Source organism: Mizuhopecten yessoensis, unplaced genomic scaffold, assembly GCF_002113885.1.
Source record: "Mizuhopecten yessoensis strain PY_sf001 unplaced genomic scaffold, ASM211388v2 scaffold917, whole genome shotgun sequence".
NCBI lineage: Eukaryota > Metazoa > Mollusca > Bivalvia > Pectinida > Pectinidae > Mizuhopecten > Mizuhopecten yessoensis.
This window is the reverse complement of record NW_018403786.1, coordinates 223258-248568: the sequence shown is the minus strand read 5'-3', so window position 1 is coordinate 248568 and position 25311 is coordinate 223258. Positions and strand designations below refer to the sequence as shown.

Sequence of the window (25311 nt, the reverse complement as noted above, 5' to 3'; positions counted from 1 at the left end):
TTAAGGGGATTGGAAATTTGGTTCAGTGGAGAAATTTGTAGCACTGCACTTTTTAATATGTGATCATTGCATCTTTTACAGCTGTTTCTACCTAGTATGCTCCATTTAGATTGAGTTTATGCACTGGTTTCAACTTACCACCGTGTCCCTAGTTCTAGTGTATAGTGAAGTGGAACAATCTGGACATGCTTGCTATTGGAAAAATAACTAACTTTCTGGTGCGTTTGATTTGGGAAGATTAATTATTGTATAATTTAAAGTGGTTGAAAATATGAAAATCATGTTTGTTACTCAGTATTTTTGATTAATAGAGATCATGAAGTATCTGCAGGTATGTTATCACATTTGATGGGAAATAAACCAGATCTACAACATCATGATGGGACTTTAAGATTTTTGGATGTACCACAAAATGATTACAGAAACACCTTGACATGGTCTGTTCAAAAATCTGCCGTGAAGTTTACATAATCAAAGGTTACTTGGCTCCAACATGATGATGTTGGAATCACCTCCAGAAATTCAACCAGGCTCCAGTGTCTACCTCATGTCCTATAGGAAACGTATTTAATGTGCATGCAGGACCTTTGGATTTTGTAAAACAAAACAAAAGATACTGACGTAAATTGGTCAAAATCAAAGTTTTTTTGTTGTTGTTTTTGTATTGGTATACTGCCTGTACAACAACAAGTACTGTATGCATTGCAAATGACTAAAACACCAGTGGGTGATTTCTTCCCTACAAGTCCTAAATAGAGGGAGTTAATTACTTATCTTGAATATTGAATTATTTTTTTTCAAAAAAAAGAATTAAATAATTTTTGGTCAAAAGTTTTTAATAGATCTACATTTTTATGATCAGTGTTCACAGAAATAGCCATGCCAGTGGCCTGCAAAAGTAGTCAATTTTATAAACCAGCTATTTTCAGATCAGAATAACCTCGTTGTATAGATATATAGGTCAACATAGGCATTATTGCATGTAAACATTGATCTAGCTATTCTTTTCCAGTCAACCACGTGCACTTTCTAGCTTGGTGATCATAAGAACACTAGTACTGATGATACCGTTTTCTTTAAGATTTAAAATAATTAAATGATTCTGTAGAACTTAATTTCAAAAAAGGAAAAATGGCCACATTTAATGATATCATATGACTGCTAATTTCTGTACATGATATTATGATTTATTTTTTACAGGTATGTTACCGCGAGATCTGCGACAATTCTTGACAACAAGGTTCCAGAAAGGCTCGGTGGATCACGACCTACAGCAAACTATCCGAGACAATTTGTATCTCCGTACCGTCCCTTGTAAGTATGCTTAAAATGTAAATATGGTATTTTGGCAGGGATCAAATTAAAGCGCATGGAAATAGGACTTTATGAAACAAGATTTTAAATGAAGTCTAGAAGTTTCGATTGTAAGCATGCATTAAGACTTGACATGCTAAATTATTAATTGTCCTGATTATAATCGATGACTGGGCAAATTTAAACTCATGGACATTCTGAACAACCTTATTGCCAGTTTGTATTAATTACATAAGTGGAATCTAAATTTTAAGTATTCCATATACAGTCATTGTAATTGACAGAATATCACATCCATCATGTTTTTTTCTCCTTTATGTACATCATAGATTCATTCTTTCTTCATGTAGAATTTTACCCTGTTCCCATTATATCATACTAAATATATTATTTTCCCGTGATATTGATCAGAGGATTATTCCAAAATATAAAAATATAATATTCTATGTAAATCATATCTGTCATAGATTTTCCTGCCTATGTAAACATATGTTTTGGGCTGAATTTTGGCTTTGTTCTAATTAGATTAAAAAATATTTCCTCCCATATTGATCAGAAAAAAACCAAAACAGAATTGCTTGACTGTATTAAAAAAAGAGGTTTTTGCTTGTAATAGAAAACCATCAAACAGATACAGTACGAAAATATTCCGTATTTGAATTAAGAGAGGGGGCAATTACCAAAGTACTCGGAGGTCAGATATACATGCATGTATATATATTGTTTAAAATGTTTTTTTTTTTGTGTTACCTTACAGGTACTACACGTCCTCCAAAACCAGGAGAGGTCAACGGGGTGGACTATACCTTCCTCTCGTTAGAAGAGTTCCAGGAGCTGGAGCGCAGTGGATGTCTCTTAGAAAGTGGTAACTACTATGGTAAGTACCGGTAAAATAACGGCAACAAAACAATTGTTTCCCTTTTTGGAGAACTGTTGGCATTTGAAAATATGTCAATGGCCTGGTACGTATACATGTATGTACAGAAAATCTATAAACGAAACTGAAAAAAACTGATACCCCTTTGCTCACTACTAACATGTATTTCACGGTTTTCCTTTCTTTTTTTCTTATGTACATATATATTATAATAATTTTGAGTGTGTATCCCTTACCGGTAATATACACTACAGTATATATGTACCCTATATATATGTACTGCCAATATCTGTCGATAGGCAATAGGCTAATGGTTGCAGTGTATGGTTGGATGGGAGAATGAATAGTTTTTATGAGCAGTTAGTCATTAACACTGTCATCATCCATTGCAGTTGATGATGTGATGGTAGATCATTACTACTTAGTCCCTTTCAAAATAGACAAGTTTGGGGTTCCAGTACTTGCTTTGCAAAATTCTATGCTGGTATTGTAGTATGAAAAGTATGTTGGCTGTTGGTAATAAGATATTTTAGCTGCAGTAATATTAACCCTTTCACCACTGTAGACCATAATGGACTCATCCAGATCAATACATACTAGAGTCTACTAAAGTTACATAGGGGTGAAAGGGTTAAGAGTTTGTTGCTGGTGGATATTAGGTCTATGGACCACATGCTCACTACACTGAAACTAGAAATTAAAATAAAATCTTTAAAAAGAGAATTCTATATATATATATGTATCTGGTTACAAATTAAGGGCATATTTATCTTTTTTAATTCACCATACACTTATTTAGTGTTACCTGTATGATTTTACCTGTATAACGACTGGCAGTAAATGTTTACATATATACACAGCTGTTGTCGTATACATATATAGGTTGAAGTGTGTAAAAATTTGTCCTGATTTTTACGCCTCCATGCACAGACCTAACCGAATCTGTAGTTACACTAGTTTCTTTGACCGGTGCCACACTTCTACATTGAATGTTACCTAGCTTGCAGCTATACAGTACATTTGTATGTCCACACGAAGGAAATATAGCCGTCCAATGTCTATATGTAGTCTGTTTATCATGTATATTGTATCTATAAACAATGAGAGACAGAAGGAAAGCTGCAGGTCCAGGGTTTTAAATTTGTGAACTCGTGCAAATTTCTATTGGTGGATTTGTAAATAAACAAGACTATTGTAACTGAGATTGTTTGAGTCCACGGCAATTTATCGTTCTTCACAATCGTTAGAATTTCTGCCTGGTTAACTTGAGTTTAAAGTTAATTAACTGAAAAAAATGTTTTTACAAATTTTCTGTTGGTTTTTGAAGTAGAATTTTTTATTGTAGATTTCATAAAAATAAGTAGTTTTCTTTTCAAACATTTGTATTGGGAACATAATAAGAATTTAAGGAAAAGTTAATATACTATCAAAGCTGTAGATTTTGTGGATCTTGCCCGAGTGAATAGATCAGCTGCATTGTGTTTCGTTTGTTTTTAGTCGCATTACGGATACAAAAGGTTTTTTTAATTACTTGTAAGAGAAAGACAGGGAAGCCCGTGTCTATCTGGTCCTCAACAATTAACTTAGCTCTCTGAAGTGTTGTGGCTAGGGACATATAAACAGGTGGTGCTTGATAAAGTGTCACTTCTCGTGAAGTGTTACCTGTTCGTAATCAGGAACTGATGTGTACAAGATCTGTTAACATGTAAAATACATGTCACATTTTACAAACTGCTGTTGGAAGTTTTTCCTGGCTACATTTACACGAAAGATTCTCACCAGCCTTTTCTCTCTAAAATCATGTCGGTTTTAGTTTTTTATGTCACAGGTAAGACCTATACGTTTCTTGACTCGTATTTGTATCAAACTTGTATATATCATTGAGGGCAGAGAGTCGCATTTTGACAAGTATGGATATAACATATATCTAACATTTTACAGAGGTATAGCAGAGTGGTTTCATGAAAATTAGTATTTGAAATTGCATTAATATATGAACTTAAATATGCGTGAACAAAATGTAATGCAATAAGGCCAAACAAAAATGTTTTTGTGTTTCTGGTAACAAAGGATAATGAGGAAAGTAATTCTCTTTCGTTTTGAAGATAAGTCTTTCCACATAAGCTATTATTATGAAAAATAGTTCACAAGAGTGATAGTGTGGGCCAAAGCTATCCATCTGGGTCTGTCGTCATGCATCATCTGTTGTCTATGCCATTAACAGTCGAACGTGGTTTCTTCAGAACTACTGAAGCGATCGACTCCAAATTTACATGTTGTACAAATACGTCTGCCTTGATAAAGTATTTTCACGTTTTTCGCAAATCTAAACATCCAACATGGCAATCATTTTACCACCATGCCCAATGATTGGCTGAGGCATTTTCAAGTTGCTCTGAAGAATGGCTAATGTAATTGACACCAAACTAATTACAAATGCTTCTTAAGCAGTTCCTTCAAGTGTTGTTACTTTTAGTGCAAAATCGAAAATACTTCCATCAAAGTACGTTTTACATTACCTTGGTAAAGATATGAAATTGTATCCATACACTATTATGTGTTTCAGGAAACAACTATGGCACACCAAAGCCCCCTAAAGATCCTACTGGCCCGATACGAAGATCAGGCTCCATGGGCAATTCCCTCCCTGGACAGTTCCCTTCCTCCGATGGGAAACGTAAACGTAATAGAAGCAATACGGAAAACGGGTCCTCAAAATCCTCACCAGTTCCCTTCAATGAAGAAACTCCGGGACCAACCCATCGGAAAAAGTCACTGGAAAAGGCTCACAGTGCCGGAGACCTTGGACCTCTGCCTCCTAACTGGGAAATGGCTTACACAGAGGATGGTCATCCTTATTTCATAGAGTAAGTAGAGAAACTTTGTGATTGTAATCTGTAAGTTTGGAGTCTCAGGGTTGTGCAAGTCCTGGACATCTTGTTATTTAACAAATTTATACAAAGACTTTCCAAGGACAGAGTAATGCTGCAGCTTGTATCAAATAGACATAATCAATTTAAACAAGATTACTTTTTAACTAAAATCAATCAAATATGTATGTAAAATGACTTCTGATTTAGTTAGGTTTGAATGGTCACCATGACAACCTAAAGAGATATTTCAACAATGAACAGTTTTTGATTTCATCACATACACTGTCAAACAGTATTAATTCAATGTCCTAAAAATATAAATAAATTGTCTCAAGCTCTCCAAGGTAATATAAACTTACTGCTTATTATATACTAATTAAGGGGGAAACCGTCCTCCATGTTTTATTGTGAAAAGTGAATGTTAGACTGTTATCCTGTCTGATCTCAGCAGCTTCTGATGATCTCATCCCTAAAACAGTTCTACTCCTCTGCTTGTATTGGCAAATTTAGATTTCAAGGATGGTGTTTCAGACCACAGTACAGTAAATTAAAACCTCGATTTAAACCCCAATGTTCATTTGCAACCTCGTTTACCGTCAAGATATTTTAATATCTCATTTTCTCATTTTCTTAAGAATTCGCTTATAATACTTTCCCCTGAATTTATCGCCACACCCCCTTATAATGCCAAAAGTTCTCTTGATAAATGGTGGCAGTATAACAAAGTTTTATTGTGTATGATGATAATCATCTGCTTTGTTGCATTTATACTGAACTGTTCTGAGGAGTGTGAATATCAAATTGTTCCATATATATCTCCTGGCATGATATTGACCAATTACAGCTGATTAAATTGACCAAGGATATAATTGAAATTACGTTATCACGACAAAGGGTTGGCCACGCTAAATGTTGAGATAAGCTTGGTAATTGGTATAGGAATTAATCACATGTATGTTAATGGTGTGATATTTTAAATTGGATCATGCTCTAGAGATGCTGGTTCCCATTGTAGTCTATGATAGGAACTACAATAAAACAATCGTTTTGTTTAAATGGAAGGTGTCTGGTCCTTGTCGTTTTATATGAAACTTGCAACATTTGCCTCATGTTTGGATACATTTTCTGAATGTTTAGGACTTCAATTTTTGAAGAAGATTTTTACAGAAAATTAAGAAGTTATTATTCCTGTTGTGTTGGCAAGGCCTTTGATTGAATCAAATAAGCAGATTATTCCCTTAGGCAAATATCTGTATAGACCGTGTACTGCTCTTTTGTTTCCAGCTTGTGTAAAGAAATCCTGGGTGATAATATCATTGTTTCATAAACTACAGAATTTCTGACAGTTGGTTGAAGAAGCTGTTATATTGATTTAGATGAAGCCCCAGGTCAAAATTGCTTAATTGGATTGTATGATCATCCATTAGTGAATTATAATAAAAACAAAATCTATTGCTGAATTCTCCCTTCAGCTCTTTCTCTACATCTGGGGATAATTATATTTTATTTTGTCTCTGTTGAGACTGTTGTATTCTCTAGTAGTTTTCACACGAAATTTGCCCCGAAACAATATTTTTATACAGAATGTTATGTCAAGCAGCGCTCTCTTGATTCCCAGGGTTTAAATATATTCTTAACTCTACCAGCAAAGTGATTTGTAAAGTCACAAATAGTGAACAAAAATATGGTTTAATGGTTTTTCTAGTTTCCACTACGATGTTTGTCGGGGGCTGTTATCTGACGAGGAAACGTGCAAAATAAATCAGTGTTTCATGTCAAAAACACATTCCACTTTTTTTTAAGGATGCAGATTTTTTTTTACTTATGAGTAATTGAAGTGCAGAAGTCTATTACTTTGTAGCAATTTACAGCAGGATGCATGTGGATAATTTTATATACAGTTGAACGATTTAACCTGGACTTGGATGAGGTGTTTGTTGTGCCTTAGACTAGAATACAACGCTGGGCAATTGTTGTCACATAGTGAACGTATACATAAAATCCATTCGGTCATGAGAGTTTCCTTAATGGATGTATTCACATTAATGCACTGAAAATGAAGTCAGAGTTAAACTGTTCTTTTTTGTGATGTTTTATAATTTAACTTGGGCTCCTAAATGAAATTATTTTTTCGTATAGATTCTTGCCCGTGAAGCATACACCTGTTTGTGTGCTGTAAAGAATGATATCAACATTTAGTAAATAAAAATCCCTGACAGTCTTCTTTATCTATCCTCTAGTCTGTAATAAAAGATTGGCATGTTTGTCTTTCTATGAGCCAGCAAAACGAACAGAGATTTGAGCAGACATTCAGTTGGTGGTATAAATGTACATACGTTTTATTATAAGTTAAAAAAGCGCGCCCTCCCTATACAGATAATGACCCCTGGCTGATCTATATAACAGATGTCTGCGTTCCCAGGGGAAAACAGTGGTGGTGCAGGGTCTTACAGGACCAGCACAGATTTATGTCACTAACTGAATCCCATGTGGTTTAGTGACAGAACACTTACACATCATCACTTGAAAACGAAACGAATTTTTGAAATGGGGGTAAATGTGATAGAAAATCGGTTATGTTTTTAAATTTGAACAGAGTATTGCTTAAATTAGATAATTTAGGTTTATAAAAGCTGAGTGTATTACAGAGAAGTTTTTAATTCAGGTTGTTTTTCAAGCTTTCAATGTTCTTGATAAATGTATTTTGTAAACTCTTTTTTTGGGGGGCATTTCTGATGTTTTCAATTTGGGACCACCAAAATCTGTTGGTGTTTACTGTATTTTTTGCCCCCAGCTGTGATTTGGTCAGATTCTACCGTTTGTTGTAACTATACACATGGTATGTAAAGCAGTAACACCAGATCTGTGTTAGGATGTCTGAATGTAAATATGATATTTTCAGAGCTGACAGTTAGGATTGGTTTGGGTATAATTGGCTTTGACTTTTTGGGGCATTTCATTTAATTGTACCAGATAAAATTTTAATGGTGAAATAGAGCTCACAAAGGTTGATTCTGTTGAAGACTAAAAGGTTTTTGTTATGTTACCATGAATGTGTTATTTAGTTTGACTGAACATCCTACATAGACAGTGATAAATATTGACTTTATCAATTTCAACATCCAGATTTATGACAAAGGATGTTGAAAAGTGCTACAAAATCTTGTTGGTCTGAAGCTATAGAAAAGATCTCCAAAAGTTATTAAACCTTGTTGGACTTCAGTTACAGGAAAGATCTCCATAAACTGTTAAACCTTGTTAGACTGTAGTTATAGAAAGTACTCCTTAAGATATTGTAGAGAATTTTTTTTATCTACAGCCTGTCTTGTACATTATTACTTTCGATTGTCTCTAGCGTACATTATTACTTTCGATTGTCTCTAGCGTACATTATTACTTCCGATTGTCTCTAGCTCTTGTAGTGAAATGACAGAAAGTCTGGTGTATACGTAACTTCTAACCATATCCAGATATTTTTTATGAAATTTCTTAGATGTATGAATCATGACTACATTGTGTAATCATCTAATGCTGTACACCAGTGGTCAATTCAAGGTCATGCTGATGAGTTGTAGTTTAAGTCGTCAATGCCAATCCTAACCCTAACCTTTGATCAGCTATATACAATTTTATATTAAACAGTGCTTCGTATGGAGCGTCATGTAAACTTTTCAGGTATATGTGATTACGTACATGTTTATGTTTACCCCTAAATGTTATGTTCATAACAATGGGTCAAAGGTCATGTCATTGTAGTGTATATAGTATTGGTATTATTTGCATCTTGACCCCTAAAATTGAGTCACAGCATCCAGTAATGCATAGTAAATACAGACTCGTAACAGAAAAGGGACGGAGAGTTCTGCTGTACCTTGGACAACCCCAGATTTGTGTTTATTCTGAATTGTGTTATATTCCTTATTATGTTACTGTTATATAATTCCTGTATCCTGTTACATTTTAAAATTCATCTTTATTTTCAGCCATGAGACAGAGAACACCCACTGGTTAGACCCAAGACTATCCCATCTTCAGAAACAGTCTGCAAAGGAATGTTCAGATAATGGTAAGCAAACTCAAAGTAGTTGCTAATTATGTTTGATTGTGAATGGCTAACAAGCAGAACTCTGACCTAGAAAGGTATTTTAAACAAGTAGTTAAGAGTTGTTTTTTTTAATTCATAATTTTGCATATTCTGCCTGGTGGAAAGCCTGATGATTGATATATTAGTCTTTTTCTTCTTCATTTTAGTACATGTATTGAGATTCTTTTGTCCTGCATTTAATCATGCAAGAGTTGTTTCCCTTTATTCTTGGTTCACTTCCTTAAATATAGAATCTGATTGAATAATTTGTTGCCACTATCTATAATTTATTGTAACAGTTTGAACTTTTTCCTTAATACATTTCCTGACACTGGTGGAATATCTCATCTCAGCGATATTTTTATCTGTGTTTTTATAGACCAGATATCTCCCTGAAGTCATATACATGCTGGTTATTTCCTAATATTTCCACAAATATTAAGCTATAGTGTTTGGCAAAACAGACTTACAGTACATAAATTGTCCTTCTGAACTTTATGGTAGACAATTAATGCTAGAAAAAACTCCTTTGAGGATATCTGTTTTGTGAGTATAATCACACAGATAAGTGTGTACAGTTTTCATTCAAAGCTCACAACAGATCAGCAGGCAAGGGGTAAAAGCAGTGTCATGCACCATCTGCAGTTGGCGAACAGTTAATATTTGAGGATATAATTGGAAGAAGAAGGGAGCTAACTGTTCCTAACCTAAGAAAGTGTATTCTCTAACTTTTGTGAACGAAGTATAAGGGAGATTACTCTGTTTGTCTTAAACCATTTCTTGGCCCTCACTACATCTGTCTTTTCTCCTCAAATATAGGCCAGTCAGCAGCTATAGACACGGAAGGTAAGAACAGGGCATGGATTAGCAAATATGGTCCTTCAAAGGTGACCAGAGACAAAATCAAATTTTGGTTTTTCATAATTTTATTTTCTCTTTCAAATTTTATTTCTAGTTAATCAGTAGTTCTTTACATTTTCAAGGGTTTCATTTACTAGAGAAAAACTTCTAAAAAAAAATTGAAGATAATATCTGACAAGATATATAACAACATAAGTCTTTGTTTACATTTTTCCATTCAGATATAAATTGAATTTTGGCTGAGATTAAAGAAAAATCAGAAATCATAAGTGAAACCCCTGACACTTAGATTACCATAGTTTTTATTTTCCGCATGGCTTCAGAAACTCGTACATTCAATATGTGCTTGTTATGATATATGTACCAGATTTTCTTTACGTGAGGCCACAGTCTGTCAGTGAGAGCACAACTTTAGGGTACTTCTAATTGTATTTCACCTATCCGTTATTGTCCCCTGTATTTGTGTTGTACCACAAGTTGTATCTATATCAGTAGCTAACACAGTCATGTGTTTTTTACCGGCTTATAATGAGGCAGAAGATAAGATGGGGTCAAATACTTGACTTATTCTGTACACTATATATAAAATATTTTTCATACAAACTATACCAGTGTATATTAATATATATATATCAGAACATTAATTTGACATGTAAATCATACTGCAGTATACTGTGTATAAGAACTTAATAAATTTGACACACAAATTATACTCAATATATTATATAAACTAAATATATTATATAAACTAAAAATTTGACATACGAAATGTAATATAGTATACAATGTGTAAGAAGTTAATATTTGACATACAAAATGTTCTAAGTACATGTATACTATTTACAAGAACTAGATATTTGACCTGCAGAATAATAAAGATCTAAAAAACTAGATATTGAACAAGCAGTTTTGGCTTGTTTATAAGGAAGTTAATATATTGCTTAATGTATTTACAAGAAATTAGAATGAATTAAATATTACAGTAGAATTAATATGTACAAGTACACAAAATATTTGTCTGCTACTATGTAAATTAAATGATTAAGTTATGTGATTAAGATAAGCCTTTTCTGCTCATGATATATATTTTACTACAGATGAATTTTGATTGCAGAAAACTCGGATACTTTCAAAAGCAAATAAATACAAGTGCAGGGAAGTTTTGAAATTGTTCAATGAAAAGTTCCTATTAAGGCAATATAAGTTTGTTTTAATGAAACCATTTTTTAATTAGTGCCTCATTCATATTTAACTGACCTTTAAGCTACATAAGTATATTGATGTCTTTTCTTTCCAGTGAAACCAACCTATCGAATTATAGGTGAATATATACTGAATTCTAATGAGTACATGTCTATTTGAGAATACTTGGACAACATATTTATGCAGATATCCTAGATAAAAGAACAAAATGTTACCATATTAATCAAGCCTGCTGCATTATTCACAGAATTTAAGCATTCTCAAATAAAAAAAAAATACCCATGATTTATCTTGCATTGTAAAATTATCTCATAAAACATTTTAGGTAAATTTGTTTTTGTTCATCAAAGTTCCTTTCTATGATTAAAAGAAAAAAAAATTGCTATTTGATACTTTATAATGTTTCAATAACTAAATTATGATCAATTAATATGTTGTAAATATGAAGCTAACGGGGAGAATCTACATGTAGTATTATGTAATGAAGTCAATACTTTGCCAGCTGATACTAGCCTCTGTGTCCCCTCACTTGGCCAGCTGATACTAGCCTCTGTGTCCCCTCACTTGGCCAGCTGATACTAGCCTCCTCTGTGTCCCCTCACTTAGCCAGCTTATACTAGCCTCTGTGTCCCCTCACTTGGCCAGCTGATACTAGCCTCTGTGTCCCCTCACTTTGCCAGCTGATACTAGCCTCTGTGTCCCCTCACTCCTCCACTGTCTACCATTACACACAGTTTATATGTAGTGTGTACTCCTGTACTCCACCAGCTTATTATACACTATACATGTTAACCGGATACAATATCATCATAACCTGGTCAGCCCTACAAAAAAATGACTATTACCCTGCTGCAAAACGGAAACTATTTTCTATACGAATATAATAAGATCAAATATATACATGTTACTATGAATGCTGTGCTTTCATATTTCATGCATCAACAGATCTGTTACAGATGCTTTTTCTTAATTGTTTCAATTTCCAACTCTTTGTAATTGATGAAGTATAATATAGGATGAGATTATTAATGAAGTGTACGTATTTGATGATTTTATTGATGACGTATGTCTGATGGGATAGCTGATTTAGAATATGAATTCAAAGGGTCCCCGAACCACTGCCAAAAACTGTAACTAATCTTTGGAAACTGTTTTCCCGCATATCTATGAAAACCATACCCTGATGCGACTTTTTTGAAAAATAATATAGATGAAATAAACAAAATATAATCAACAGCAGTGTTCCGAGTTTAAAAATGCAGTGAGGCTAGACCAACATTTGAGCACTGGACCTTAGATCATTAATATGATATTTGTCTAACCATCTGAACTGCTTTGTCGACGGAAGTTTTCTGGCCCAACTGCTAGTTATATGTCTAAAAGGAAATTAAGGAGAGGTTTCTGTATATACGAAAAAAACACAGTGCAGTGGGACAGGGATCCTTATTAATTGATAGCGTGGATCTGATGAGATAATTGATGAAGTGTATCTATTGAAGTGTATCAGGTGAGTTAATTGGTTATTTATATATCTAAGATATGTGATTGTTTATTCTATAAATACCGCCATTCTTCGTTACTGTTTTGTGATGTTCCAGCTCTACGTTTAGATTATCAGTGTGATTTTGTACAGTGATCGTATTACTGTACTAACTTCCTCACAGATTACAATTACCATCTACATCGGGGCCCATTGATAGTATTTCCAACTTTATCACATTTACTGACAATTAAGGCATACAATATTGATTTGCTTCTTGTACACAAACAGCATCTGCCCATGTGTTCCTCTTTGCCTTTCTACCAAACTTTCTGAACATTTCAATATTAATTATATTGAAGGTTTATGTACATCAACCTCAGTCAGTGCGTCTTTCTTGGTTATCAGAACTCCAGCTTATAACAGAAAATGTCCCTGTATACTTGTACAGTATGTATTATTTGTTTTCCACCGCTGCAAAGGACCTCCAGAGATAAGTGTACTATTACAGATATTGGCACTCTAGTACGAATACTGCTTCATTCTGACAGATATTTGTACATTAGTATCTTGGACATTTTTACACATTCCTATATTTTTGACAATAGACTGTTGTCTTAATGCAAATGTTTATGCCTATATGAAATGATATGAAAATATGAGACCATGGACAAAAACCCACCCCACAACACTTAAAACATAAGTGTTTCATGTTTTACCTATATTTATGATCAGGGTTGATACAGATTGTGACCTGGTTTATTTCATAAAAGGACTGTAGTATATTAAGGACATAATACTTAAAAAATATTTCTTTAACTTATTCACCCCTGAAATTTCATAATGAACTATTCCAACCATTGAACTGGAAGAGTTCAAATGTGTATTCAGGGGTGATTGAGTTAATGTCTTTGCATTTTTTCACAGTCATGTTGTAGATTTTCTACAGAAGTTTTTATTTTTTTTTATCAAATATCATTGCTAAAAGTCATCAGCTTAAGTACTCGTTATTTGAAAATGATTTTCTTTAAATGTTGTGTCCAAAGTTTAATATAATTACCTACCCATGCCTTTACATCTCCCCTGATAAAAAAAGCTAACTCAGTGATCAGGAAACAAACAGTTGTTTATTGATGGCCTGGTAGAAAAGGGATAGTCCTGACTCTTTCCTTGCGTATGTCAATCAGAGGGTCTCTGATGCAGTTTCATTTTCTCGTTCAGATTACAAGTTTGTTTATAAATGCAAGATTGATGATGACTTCCTGTTTTTGCAGAGATTTGAATGAAATATAATCGTAGGGAAATGTGAGCTAACAGGAAGTTTACATACTGGTGTGTTCCCGTAACAAGATAATACAAAACGAATCGGATACGTTCCCAGTGACCGGGTTGTGATACCAAATCAGTATGATACCTGACTCACAGACACTAATACCATATGGTGGGGAGGAAAATAGTAGAATTATGTTCTCGATCGATCAATGTTTAACAGGTTACTAGATTATAATCCATTTAAAAATTGAAATTAATAGATTTTAATCTGATTAAATTGAGGAATTTTGGTGAATGATTTTGAGTTGATTAAAGAAATTAAAATTAATCTTGTTTTGGATAAGGGCATTAAATTTATGTCTTGACACAATAACATTATATGCTACAATGGGGTTGTCATACAAGGTGTAGGCTTACTGAGATTGTTTATTATTTAAAGTAGTGTTGAGTAGGATAACTATAATTATGTAGGTTAAAAGTAGCAAGCCATTATGTATCATCCATTCAACGCTTGCTCAATAACTACAACAGGTGTAGATTTTTTTTTAAAATTATTTACCTTCAGTGTAAATGATAGTTAAAGTAGAAAAATGTTCAATATATGAAGTAATATCATTGACTTCATTAGGACCCTGATTTATTTCCAAAGATTATCTGGGAATCCAAAAGACTGATCTTTCTAAAATTTACTATGGTAATGCACTGATATGTTGATGTGCAGTAGGGGTTAAGAAAGCTTCAAAGGTCAAGGTCACTGTTACTAACTAAAATAGATCATGTGGGTTATGGTCCTTAACTCGAAATTGAAAAGACCAATTTTTTTGACATGGTGATACACTGTGATACACTGATACACTGTGATATGTAAATGTAGATGTGCAATAGTAGTTTTAAAAGTTTCTAAGGTCAAGGTCAATATTGCTAAAAATAGAGCATGGGGGTACAGTCAGGCAAATGGCAGGGCCCTTGCTGACCTGTCAGTGTTCTAATTGATGTTTAGGATCCTTTGTAATATTGAGTTCATCATGATCATGATCATGTTCATACTTATTTAGAGTCACATGGATGACAATATACTTGCCAACTTTCCCTATTTAGAAGGGAGGTTGACTCTCGATTTTGGACCCGTATATTTAGCATTTACAACCAGTGAATTTCCTAAACTAGTCCTATTTTCTAAGATCTTAAAATGAAAACTTTCTAATTCGACCAGAAATTGTGCAGAACTGTTCCTATATGTTATCTGGAGTAGATGTATATCTAGGGTAGAGAGGCCGAATGGTATATATTCTGATACAGTTACTCTATATACATGCATGTTTATTATGGAGTGCTGAACGATGGTTACGGTGCTCTGTGTTTTTTCAGATTTCAGTTTATTTATGTTGTGTACAAGGCTGCATGTGTTGGTGATTTAGATATTACCAGATCTGTTTAGAGTGACGGCACAGACTGTTTGCTGAAATTTCTCATAGGAATTGAGCTAACTTTTTATGTTAGTAATGTTTTGTTTCGTAAGGTTGTATCATTACTGACGGAGCAGTGATGGGACCACATTTAAAACCTGTCTAACCATGCAGAAATTGACCAACAATATAGATTGTTCTATCAATTTGATGTTGTAGCTCTTTATGAAAGCATAGGACATCCCCTATGTAGACAGTATCTCAACGTGATCTAAAACTCTGTTATTGAGTGTTGCAAAGGTAATTATGGTCTAAACATGTGTAACGTGGAGGTTCGACCAAAAATATAATTGCAAGTTGGAGATAAAAAATCAAAAGTCTACACACACAGTGGTTTTCTTTCTCTTTGAAATTGAGTTAAAGGGACATCCTTCTAAAGTTTGTACCTTGATTACACATTGGTTGAGTATCCTTAATAATGGTATAAGAGTGAATTAGCATGGGTCCTCAAAACGAAAATAAATCACCCAAACATTATGTACTAAAATCTTATTTAACCCCCATAAATAAACACTATTGATATGCATTTTGAGTTGCAGTTTTAATATCAAATTTTGCATTTGTTTGTTTCAAAAAGTCCATCTGATATCATTTATAATTAACTCATTCACCCCTGAAGACACATTTGAACCATTCCGATTCAAAGGTTGGAGTAGTTCATTATGAAACTTCAGGGGTGAATGAGTTAAGGGAATTGGGTACCATTACCAGAGTACTGCATTCTATCTAAAAAAAACTTAGTCAACCCCAGTAGATACATTGCTAGTAATATGTATTTTGTATTACATCAGTTTAAATTGTACATAATGTCCTTCATAATGTCCTTCAAGGAATCCCACAGGAGCAGCCAGCCTTGTGATCAAAGGACTGGTGACCATTACCAGACCACTTGGTAATCAGGTCATCATGTGGCAGTGCAGGTCTTATATTAGGATTTCATTTGACATTGCTTTGGATACAGAACTAATTTTAATTACAGTTCATCATTTTCATAAGAATATTTGTCTAGGTACTTTTCGGCTGCTGCTTTTGGGGGACATTTCACAATATTTAGAAAAGTAAAATTCCATCAGCTCAATGTTTGGGGCATGTACACATTTTAATCAGTACCAGTGAAAATTTTCAGTATATACAATGTACTATGAACAAACAAGTTGGATGATTAGAATATTAAAAATCTGTCTGCAAGCCGAATTTCAAACATGAAATTATAAATCCCTGATGTTTTTCTGGGAACAAAAATTATCAGTTGGGGGGGAAAAAAATACAAAGACCTGCCTGTTGGAAAAGAACTAAATCAAAAACCTGTTGATTTGTACACTGTATGTGTACCACGTATAATCAGGTACAGTATGGACATACTCTACAGCAACAATTACGTGGTGAGCTCCGAGTTCGTAGACCCTTTCCTTACCAGAATTGACACTGATTGAGGCATTGTTCTAGGTTGTGCCTCGTTTTGTCAGCTGCCTGCTGATAAAACTCTCAGTACCAAGTTTTGTGCTATCTCCTGTAGGTTTGTGTTTCTGAATGGAAGGTCGTAGGTCTGACAGGGGTTCTTGGTATCGTAGCTCGGCTCTATTGTTATAAATAGGTATGTAATTGCTTTGTCATTACGATAACATCCTCATAATAATGAGGGCAAGAGGGAGGTCACTTTGTGTGTGAGATGTAGTTGTTTGGGATGTGGAGGTTAACTATAAGGATGTGGGGGAAGTACTTATTATGTATGATAGCTATATTGTCTGTCGGTATCTGGGGGGAGGGGGGGGGGCTGAAATATAGTTGTTTGGGATGTGGAGGTTAACTATAGAAGGGAGGGGTCACTTTGTATGAAGATGAGAAGGGAGGGGTCACTTTGTATGAAGATGAGTTGGGAGTGGTCACTTTGTATAAGGATGAGATGGGAGGGGTCACTTTGTATTAGGATGAGAAGGGATGGGTCACTTTGTATGAAGATGAGATGGGAGTGGTCACTTTGTATGAGAATGAGAAGGGAGGGGTCACTTTGTATTAGGATGAGAAGGGAGGGGTCACATTGTATGAGAATGAGAAGGGTGTGGTCACTTTGTATAGGGATGAGAAGGGAGGGGTCACTTTATATAAGGATGAGAAGGGAGGGGTCACTTTGTTTGAGGATGAGAAGGGAGTGGTCACTTTGTATGAAGATGAGAAGGGAGTTGTCAATTTGTATCAGGATGAGAAGGGAGTGGTCACTTTGTATGAGGATGAGAAGGGAGGGGTCACTTTGTATGAAGATGAGGAGGGGGTCACTTTGTATGAGAATGAGAAGGGAGGGGTCACTTTGGTTGAGAATGAGAAGGGAGGGGTCACTTTGTATAAGGATGAGAAGGGAGGGGTCATTTTGTATGAGGATAAGAAAGGAGTGGTCACTTTGTATGAGGATGAGAAGGGAGTTGTCACTTTGTATGAGGATGAGAAGGGAGGGGTCACTTTGTATGAAGATAAGGAGGGGGTCACTTTGTATGAGAATGAGAAGGGAGTGGTCACTTTGGTTGAGAATGAGAAGGGTGTGGTCACTTTGTATGAGGATGAGAAAGGAGGGGTCACTTTGTATGAGGACGAGAAGGGAGGAGTCACTTTGTATGAGGATGAGAAGGGAGGGTCACTTTGTATGAGTACGAGAGGGAGTGGTCACTTTGTATGAGGATGAGAAGGGAGTGGTCACTTTGTATGAGAGGGAGTGGTCACTTTGTATGAGGACGAGAAGGGAGGGGTCACTTTGTATGAGTATGAGAGGGAGTGGTCACTTTGTATTGGGATGAGAAGGGAGGGGTCACTTTGTATGAGAATGTTAAAGGAGTGGTCACTTCTTATAGGGATGAGAAGGGAGTGGTCACTTTGTGAGGGGATAAGTAAAGAGAGGTCACCTTGTATATCCATCCACTGCAGAATGGTACTGCGTCATTTCTAGACAAAGGAAAAGATTTTTGTCTTAAATGTATGGTACGAAAAACATGATATTTCGAATGCTTATATTGAGGTGTACCATTCGGTAGGAATAAGATTATCAGTACTGTATGATGATCAATTACTGTTTGTCATATCAGTCAATCGGAAGCCAGAAGAAAAACCTCCAGATATATATGAGATATAGATTTTCTGTAATGTTGGCCAGACACGTGAGTGTGGGAAGGGAGGGGCAGTGATAATCCAGCTGTGTGGTATACAAGTTTCCCTTTGTGTTGATGTCGGTAAGGACCAGAGGGAGAGTTGAGGGGAGAGGTCTGTGTTATCGGGGTGTTATCTCCCCTTACAGAAGGTTCTGTCATGCCTCAGTTATAAAACCACTTCAATCAGGCTTTACTTTCAAGTGAAACAAAGTTTGAATTATGTATTCTTAATCCTGTTTCAATTCAATCAGGAAATTTCCTCATCATATTTGACTGTGCCTATTACAATATCTACCGTTTTCAATTCCACAAATGAAAAAATACATTTTAAAACTGAACTTTCATTTCTGTTTAATTCTCCCAATGTCTAAACATTAGATAAGGAAATGAAGTAAGCAATATGTGTGTTTGTGCCACTTTTATGACCCCACTCCTTGAGTCGAAGTTAAAATGGTAGGTCAAGTTTGATATTTTTTTTACATACAAACAGATATTTGTGATCTGCTGATACAAAAAGCACATGACTATCTGATGGCTGTAACATAACGCTGGTATCGTGTACAAGTCTGTAACAGTCTGGATGGTTTATGATGTAAACACCGAGAGACAAAGAAAGATTCCAACCTGTTACCCCTCAAGATTTTGTTTCTGCCTTGGTTTTTATTCTCACTAGCTAGTTGAAACAGATGTATGCAGACGTGTGAACGGGGCTTTACCAAATATGCATTCAACAAGCATTTGTGTTATTCAGGATCTGTGAAAATATATTTTGTTATCGAATGAGGAAGAAAGAAAATTACGGTAAAATAATGCTACAAGCCCAAACACTGCTTAAACTTGTTCTTACCCATGAATAACAAAATCAAATAAACTATGTAAATTTTAAGCCTAATTTACATACAGATAAAGACAATTTTGAATATATATGTGCCATGTTTAGTTTTTAAAGTCTTGTCTATTGCGTTTTCTATTACACAGATTAAGATATGATCTGCCTTATAAATGATCAGACGTTTTAGCCGAATCTGATTTCAATAAATATTTCGTGTCTTACACCACCAGTAGCTAATAATTATGTTACTGTAACCGTACCTAACTTCTGGCTTTGATAAATAATCAGAAAGCATTTAGAGTATCTTCTATGTAATTTTCAGTTACTTAACTTGAAGTTATTTCTTTCAGTATGATCAACTGACAATTTGAGAACAGACGTTAATGGGTCATATCTTATATCACTCAGCTTTTTGTATGTCACTTGGCTCAAAAGACTTATGGTTTGGTAGAAGTTCTTTTACATCATAGTACAGATGTGATGTTACGTTGTTTGACTGAAGGTTGTCAGTCTTTATTTTCAAGTTTTGGTAGTTAAGGTCATATTAAATCTGAAATATTTCGCTAGGTTATAGGGGATATATAATAATAATAATAACAGATATTTTGTCAATTTGACAATTTTAGGTTTTGATGGCTTCTTATGGTATAAAAATTAAACATTTTTTACTATGAATACGTATTTGAAGTTTTAAATCATCAAAATAAGTATGGCAGTACAATGAGAATACATTGTCATTGAGCCCACTCAAAGGTAGCTTAAAAGTGACACCACACCGAAACGCCAGGTCTTGGACATCACAGCAAAGACATTCCACCTAAATTATTCTGTCATCAAGCTTACCAGTATATATCTCACCAGTTGAATGTGTGTTTGCTGTCGGTTCACTTGTTAATAGTGTCAAGGGAAGTCTTCCTAAACTCTGTAATGTGGATAATATTTTTACCAGATATATAAAAGGCCACATATTAGTATCTTAGTAGTTTCAATAGCTGACAACAAAACATTTGGAATATGTGTTCAATACAATTTCTTTGTCCGGTGCGATATACGGACCGAAAAGACCTTTTGTTTTTGTGTACGTAATTGTATATATGTGTGTACATGAAGCGTGAGACATATAATTACTTCTCAAAAACCTGTAATATTGATTATATAGCAAGGTGAAAGTCACCTTTTCTATAAAAGCAAACATTTAGCTAAGTGTAAACTCATTTATCCAAGGTTGTTTTATCAATTACAGGATGTATGTTATTGAAAAGTCGATCTCTATTGAAATGCTGTGCTATTTGTAAATATGTGTGACTATTGTGTAGGTACCTAGTAGTTTGTATTGTCTCGTCATCAGACAAGGCTTGACGTTTGATACGGAGTCAGAGTTGTATGGGTAAAGTTGTGGGTACTTCTATTGATTCTGGGTTACAGAGCTATTTTGGTGTTGTCGCTCCATTGGTACCTGTGAATTGAGCCATTATTGTTGTATGGCTGGGATACGCAAGGCTAGTTACAGGTGTCACAAGGGGGTTAATTCTCCATTTATTTCACTTTCCTTCTCGTTACACTAATATTAGATGTTGCGGTCCACTTCAAGTCGGTATATCTCAATCTTCTACCTGTCTTGGGTCAATTATATAAACCAGAATTACCTGTCTCCAACGTTTGATCTTCGTATTGATTACAGGTGAGAATCAATGTTCAAACACCCACGTGCATTGACCCATATACACAGCCGAACACATTATAAATGGGTGACTATCTAATTATTCAATGACCTTGTTAAATTTGAGTGTCGTGTACAAATGTCTAAATGACAAGTCATGTGATCTTATTTTTCCAATGTTTTTCTGTGACTGTTTGACATGGGGTACTTACTATTTTATGTTGAAGTGAACTTGTTTTTGATCTTTTTAGTTGTACTTCCTCTAGAATGTCATATAAATGTGTCCAAATTGATGAAAATCTTAAGTTATAAGTCTATTTTAGTTTAAGCCAGGAAGTCATATTCAAAACAACGACAGGTCAAGGTAATTTTAGTTATCACCAGATATAATTAAAGATAAATCTATAACAGTTCAAGGTCATTATATTTGTCTGCTGATGTATGCAGACTTTTCATAGGTCAAGGTAATTTAGCTATACCCTTGTGTATACTATATACACAAATTTCTCACAGGTCAAGGTCATTTTACAGTCATCTCCAGAGATTTTTATGGCAACTGCATTAAGCTTTGTCATTTCCAATTCAGCAGTTACATATACAAAGCCCCCACAGGTCAAGGTCATTTAAGTGTCTTCAGAGATTTCTACAGCAACTATATCATAGGTCAAGGTATTATACAAAGCTACCACAGGTCAGGGTCATGGTAGGTGTATCGGGGTATTTTTTATACAAACCTGTCACAGCTTGAGATCATCTTAGTTGTCTCCACTGGGATTAATTATATACCAGGTAAAAACATTTCACAGATCAAAGCCATTTTTTTGTTTTTTGTAGAATATTAATGTTGGGTTCTGATATGTCGATGATACAGTTATATCATTAGCAGCAAAATCTCACCAACTTCATAAAGGAATAGTTAAATTGACATTACAAAGGTAATCTACCTTGAGAAATGATTTTTCATTAAACTAAATGAAGTAAAACAGTATCATGCAATGATGCTGACATAACACTTAACAACCTGACTGTGCTTGGTTCCCCCGGAGGATCGTTGATTAGCGGTGGTTTACCTTGTACTGGAGGTGGATTTGTTCTATGTTGCGCTATAGTGGTCGTACGTAAGGCAGGATACAGGCGATATACGATAAAGAAACGCATTAACATGATATACCACAGATACCTATTGAAACAAGTAGTCACTTTAGAGTTAACTTAAAATGGATTTTACATGTTCATGGTCTATGTGCACTATCAAAGAGGAAGTACAGCGTCTGGTTAGGGTTATTCATTGATGTAAATGAAAATGCATTCAAGATGTATGCAGGTGCATCATGCGTGATGTTGTTATTTTGATATAGCCCATGTAGGCCTGACGAAAGGGTGTTTTCATGGTCACGATGTTGCCTTATATAGATAGTGTAGGTTTAAGAAGAACATGGAAAACAATATACGCGAACATGATTTGTGTCGTTACATGTTCAGACCGCTAGGAGGTGTCTTTTTAGGTGGATGGTTTTGAATAATTTCCAGACAATATTTAGCTGACACTGGCGAAACCAAAGTTGCTGATATAGTGAAGGATAACCAAAATGCACCTCAAAGACATTTTGAAATACACAAGTTGGATAGAAAAAAAATACATGTCACGATATTGGCCTTTGAGATCCCTTGTAGCTTGTGCACAGCTTATAGCAATTTATAGAAGATATAAAAAAAACCACGACTGGGTGTTTTGAGTCTGGCATAAGCGTGTTAGGCGTTTCATATTCAAATGTCCTTGTCCAGCTGTCTCTGTTGCTGTAGTGGAACGCGAGCAGTAAAATAACCTTCCCATTAAATATGAATGATCTTATTCTTAAAGCTCTTGTCGTAAATACCTTTCACCTTTACAAATATCAATAATAGGGACATTTATCCATGGCAAGTGACAGCTGTCCGATTTGTAAGCGCTACTGAATTCACGAATAAAACGTAACGTTATGAAAAGATACAGTCATAGTGTCTTGAAATTGATATGGAGACTGTAGCTTTGAGGTGGTGTACATTTGTTTACGTAAAGCCTGCAGATATTCCTAGTTTGTGATATGACGTATCTTTGGACATCACCTGTTGGATAATAAATATAACACTTTTATTGAGGGATTTGGTTTCCGAAGGAAAACACATAGGCCTGGCAAGTGTGTTTTAAGACCCAATTTCAGCCTAGATGAAGTACCATAGCATGTATGAGGATATTCACTACCAACTTTCACAAGGGTAGTCATTTCGTGAGGAATAAGCGCCACCGTTTCTACAGTAGGGCTATTTCCTGGCAGTTTTATGGTTATGACACAATTGGTACCTGTGATTAACCAATGGAATGTCATGGTGGTGATGTATAGGGACCAATCAGAGGGCTACAACTCTTTGTTCTGTGCCGAGGTGTTAATTTACGATATTGCGGAGGTGTTGAGTACCGTCCTGGAGTGACCTCTAATTGTAACCTTGCATGCTGGCTAGCTGATGAAAAGGCAACTATAACCGACTTAATATGTAGCGTAAGGCGATTTAATGGAATGAATATTGGTAATGATACAGCCATAGCAAGGCACCAGTGCCGGAGTACAAAAGGTCTTTATCATCAGCGGTATTGCATCTGGAATGTTGATTAGTGTGCTGAACATTGTGAAGAGCTTCACACCAAAGGCCAGATAATTTGTCACAAATGCTTTAAAAGACTCCCTTTTTAAAGTCAACATTCCAAATAATGATCCAGAATTTCAACATCGCAGATAACTGTTTTCTGAAAATTCCAGGTGGCTAACTGTGGAATCTTGATATGGTGATAGGGATTTCACATACACTTACAGCACGGCTTGATACCGAGGGGAATCATTTTCCATAGGAAAGAAATTACTTTCTTATCTTTACAGCAAATTAACTTTTCTTTATCGGACATCAGGAGTTGATTAAAGTGATGTGCACTTCAAAAAACTAGATTATTCAGAATGTGACATATATACACCAGGTCTTGAAATACTGTCTTTCAGATTGATGTATGATTCCTATAGAGGTGGCCCGTTTTGTTTGCCTGAAGCATTGAAGGAGAAGAACCAGATTCGTTGGTGGTATACCTAAGTGTATACATTTCTATTCCAAACAGAAAAAACAGAGATGGTCAGATGAACAAAAGAGGATCCTTATTGAAAACAGCTGAGGCAGATTATGAGAATAATTTGTGAACTTGATAGGGAACTGTTTACACTATAATGAGCTGGGGAGCAGAACAGACCAGTCAATTTAGCACATTTGGTTCCAGAAATCCTGCCCTTCCTGTAAACACCTTAGACAGGATCATGTTGGGTATAAAGTGTTCCATAATGCCTGTGGTCAGTTATTGGTGGAGAATTTATATTTAGACTGGTCACTCCGAGTTCAGTGACAGTTAGGGGTGTTATTTATAAGAATGATATAGAACTTGTTTAAGTCCAATTTAGATAAAAATGTATGTGCATGATCTGTATAGAATTCCAATGTCTTATAGAATCTGGTACTTACCAGATGGAAAAAGCTGAAACCAGAGACGGTCACTCAGCCGACTGTTTGATTGACTATATCTGGTCTGTAGTGTAGAGGTATGTGTTCATACCGACCAAATTAAACCAAAAACCTTATCATCTGGGTTTGATGTAACAGTATACTGTAGCAGACTTAATTTGATAAATATATCTAGATTGTTTGGAAGAGAAATGTAATTGACAGGTATTTACTGCCTATATATCACTAGAGGGTAATTACCAAATGTTCTAGACCATTATACTGTGTTTACTAGGATCTTCATACAACCCAATACAGATAAACTTAATTATATATCAAAATCAATGTGGCTTATAATATATGCCCTTGGAATGGTTTCTGTATAATAAACACTGATGTCAATACACATTATTGGCCAATATATATTTTTACCTAGTTGTCCCCAACACCAGGTACACACCAGAAGTGCTATAATTTGTGAGGTAGTTCTGTAGGTAATCATATGTGCATTTATCAGCGAGTTAATGACCGACTTTATGGATTTGTATACACCTGTTCACTAATTGTTTAGCGAACCGATTGATTTCGGGTAGATTTACTATATAATGTTACGAGACATGATATATTCAAATGAGATAAGGACTTCGTGCTTGACTGATGAAGAATGGCATATCAACATTGCGTAAATGATGCCGACAGGACATTAAAGATGTAGATTTTTACTACCTGGGTTATGCAT

The 25311-nt window shown here is 35.0% G+C and overlaps 1 protein-coding gene across 9 annotated transcripts in view; it reads left to right on the top strand.

The window, feature by feature from the left end:
• Positions 1 to 25311, top strand: part of LOC110454501 (membrane-associated guanylate kinase, WW and PDZ domain-containing protein 3-like) — an 82652-nt gene that overhangs the window by 6400 nt on the left and 50941 nt on the right. For 5 of the 9 annotated variants that reach the window (XM_021504048.1, XM_021504070.1, XM_021504030.1 and 2 more), the window contains exons 2-7: positions 1201 to 1314; positions 2072 to 2191; positions 4758 to 5058; positions 9048 to 9130; positions 9968 to 9994; positions 11307 to 11330. In XM_021504048.1, coding sequence (XP_021359723.1) covers positions 1201 to 1314; positions 2072 to 2191; positions 4758 to 5058; positions 9048 to 9130; positions 9968 to 9994; positions 11307 to 11330 — 669 coding nt within the window. The remainder of the gene's footprint in view (positions 1 to 1200; positions 1315 to 2071; positions 2192 to 4757; positions 5059 to 9047; positions 9131 to 9967; positions 9995 to 11306; positions 11331 to 25311) is intronic. The other 4 variants (XM_021504067.1, XM_021504039.1, XM_021504091.1 and 1 more) reach the window with 2 other exon arrangements.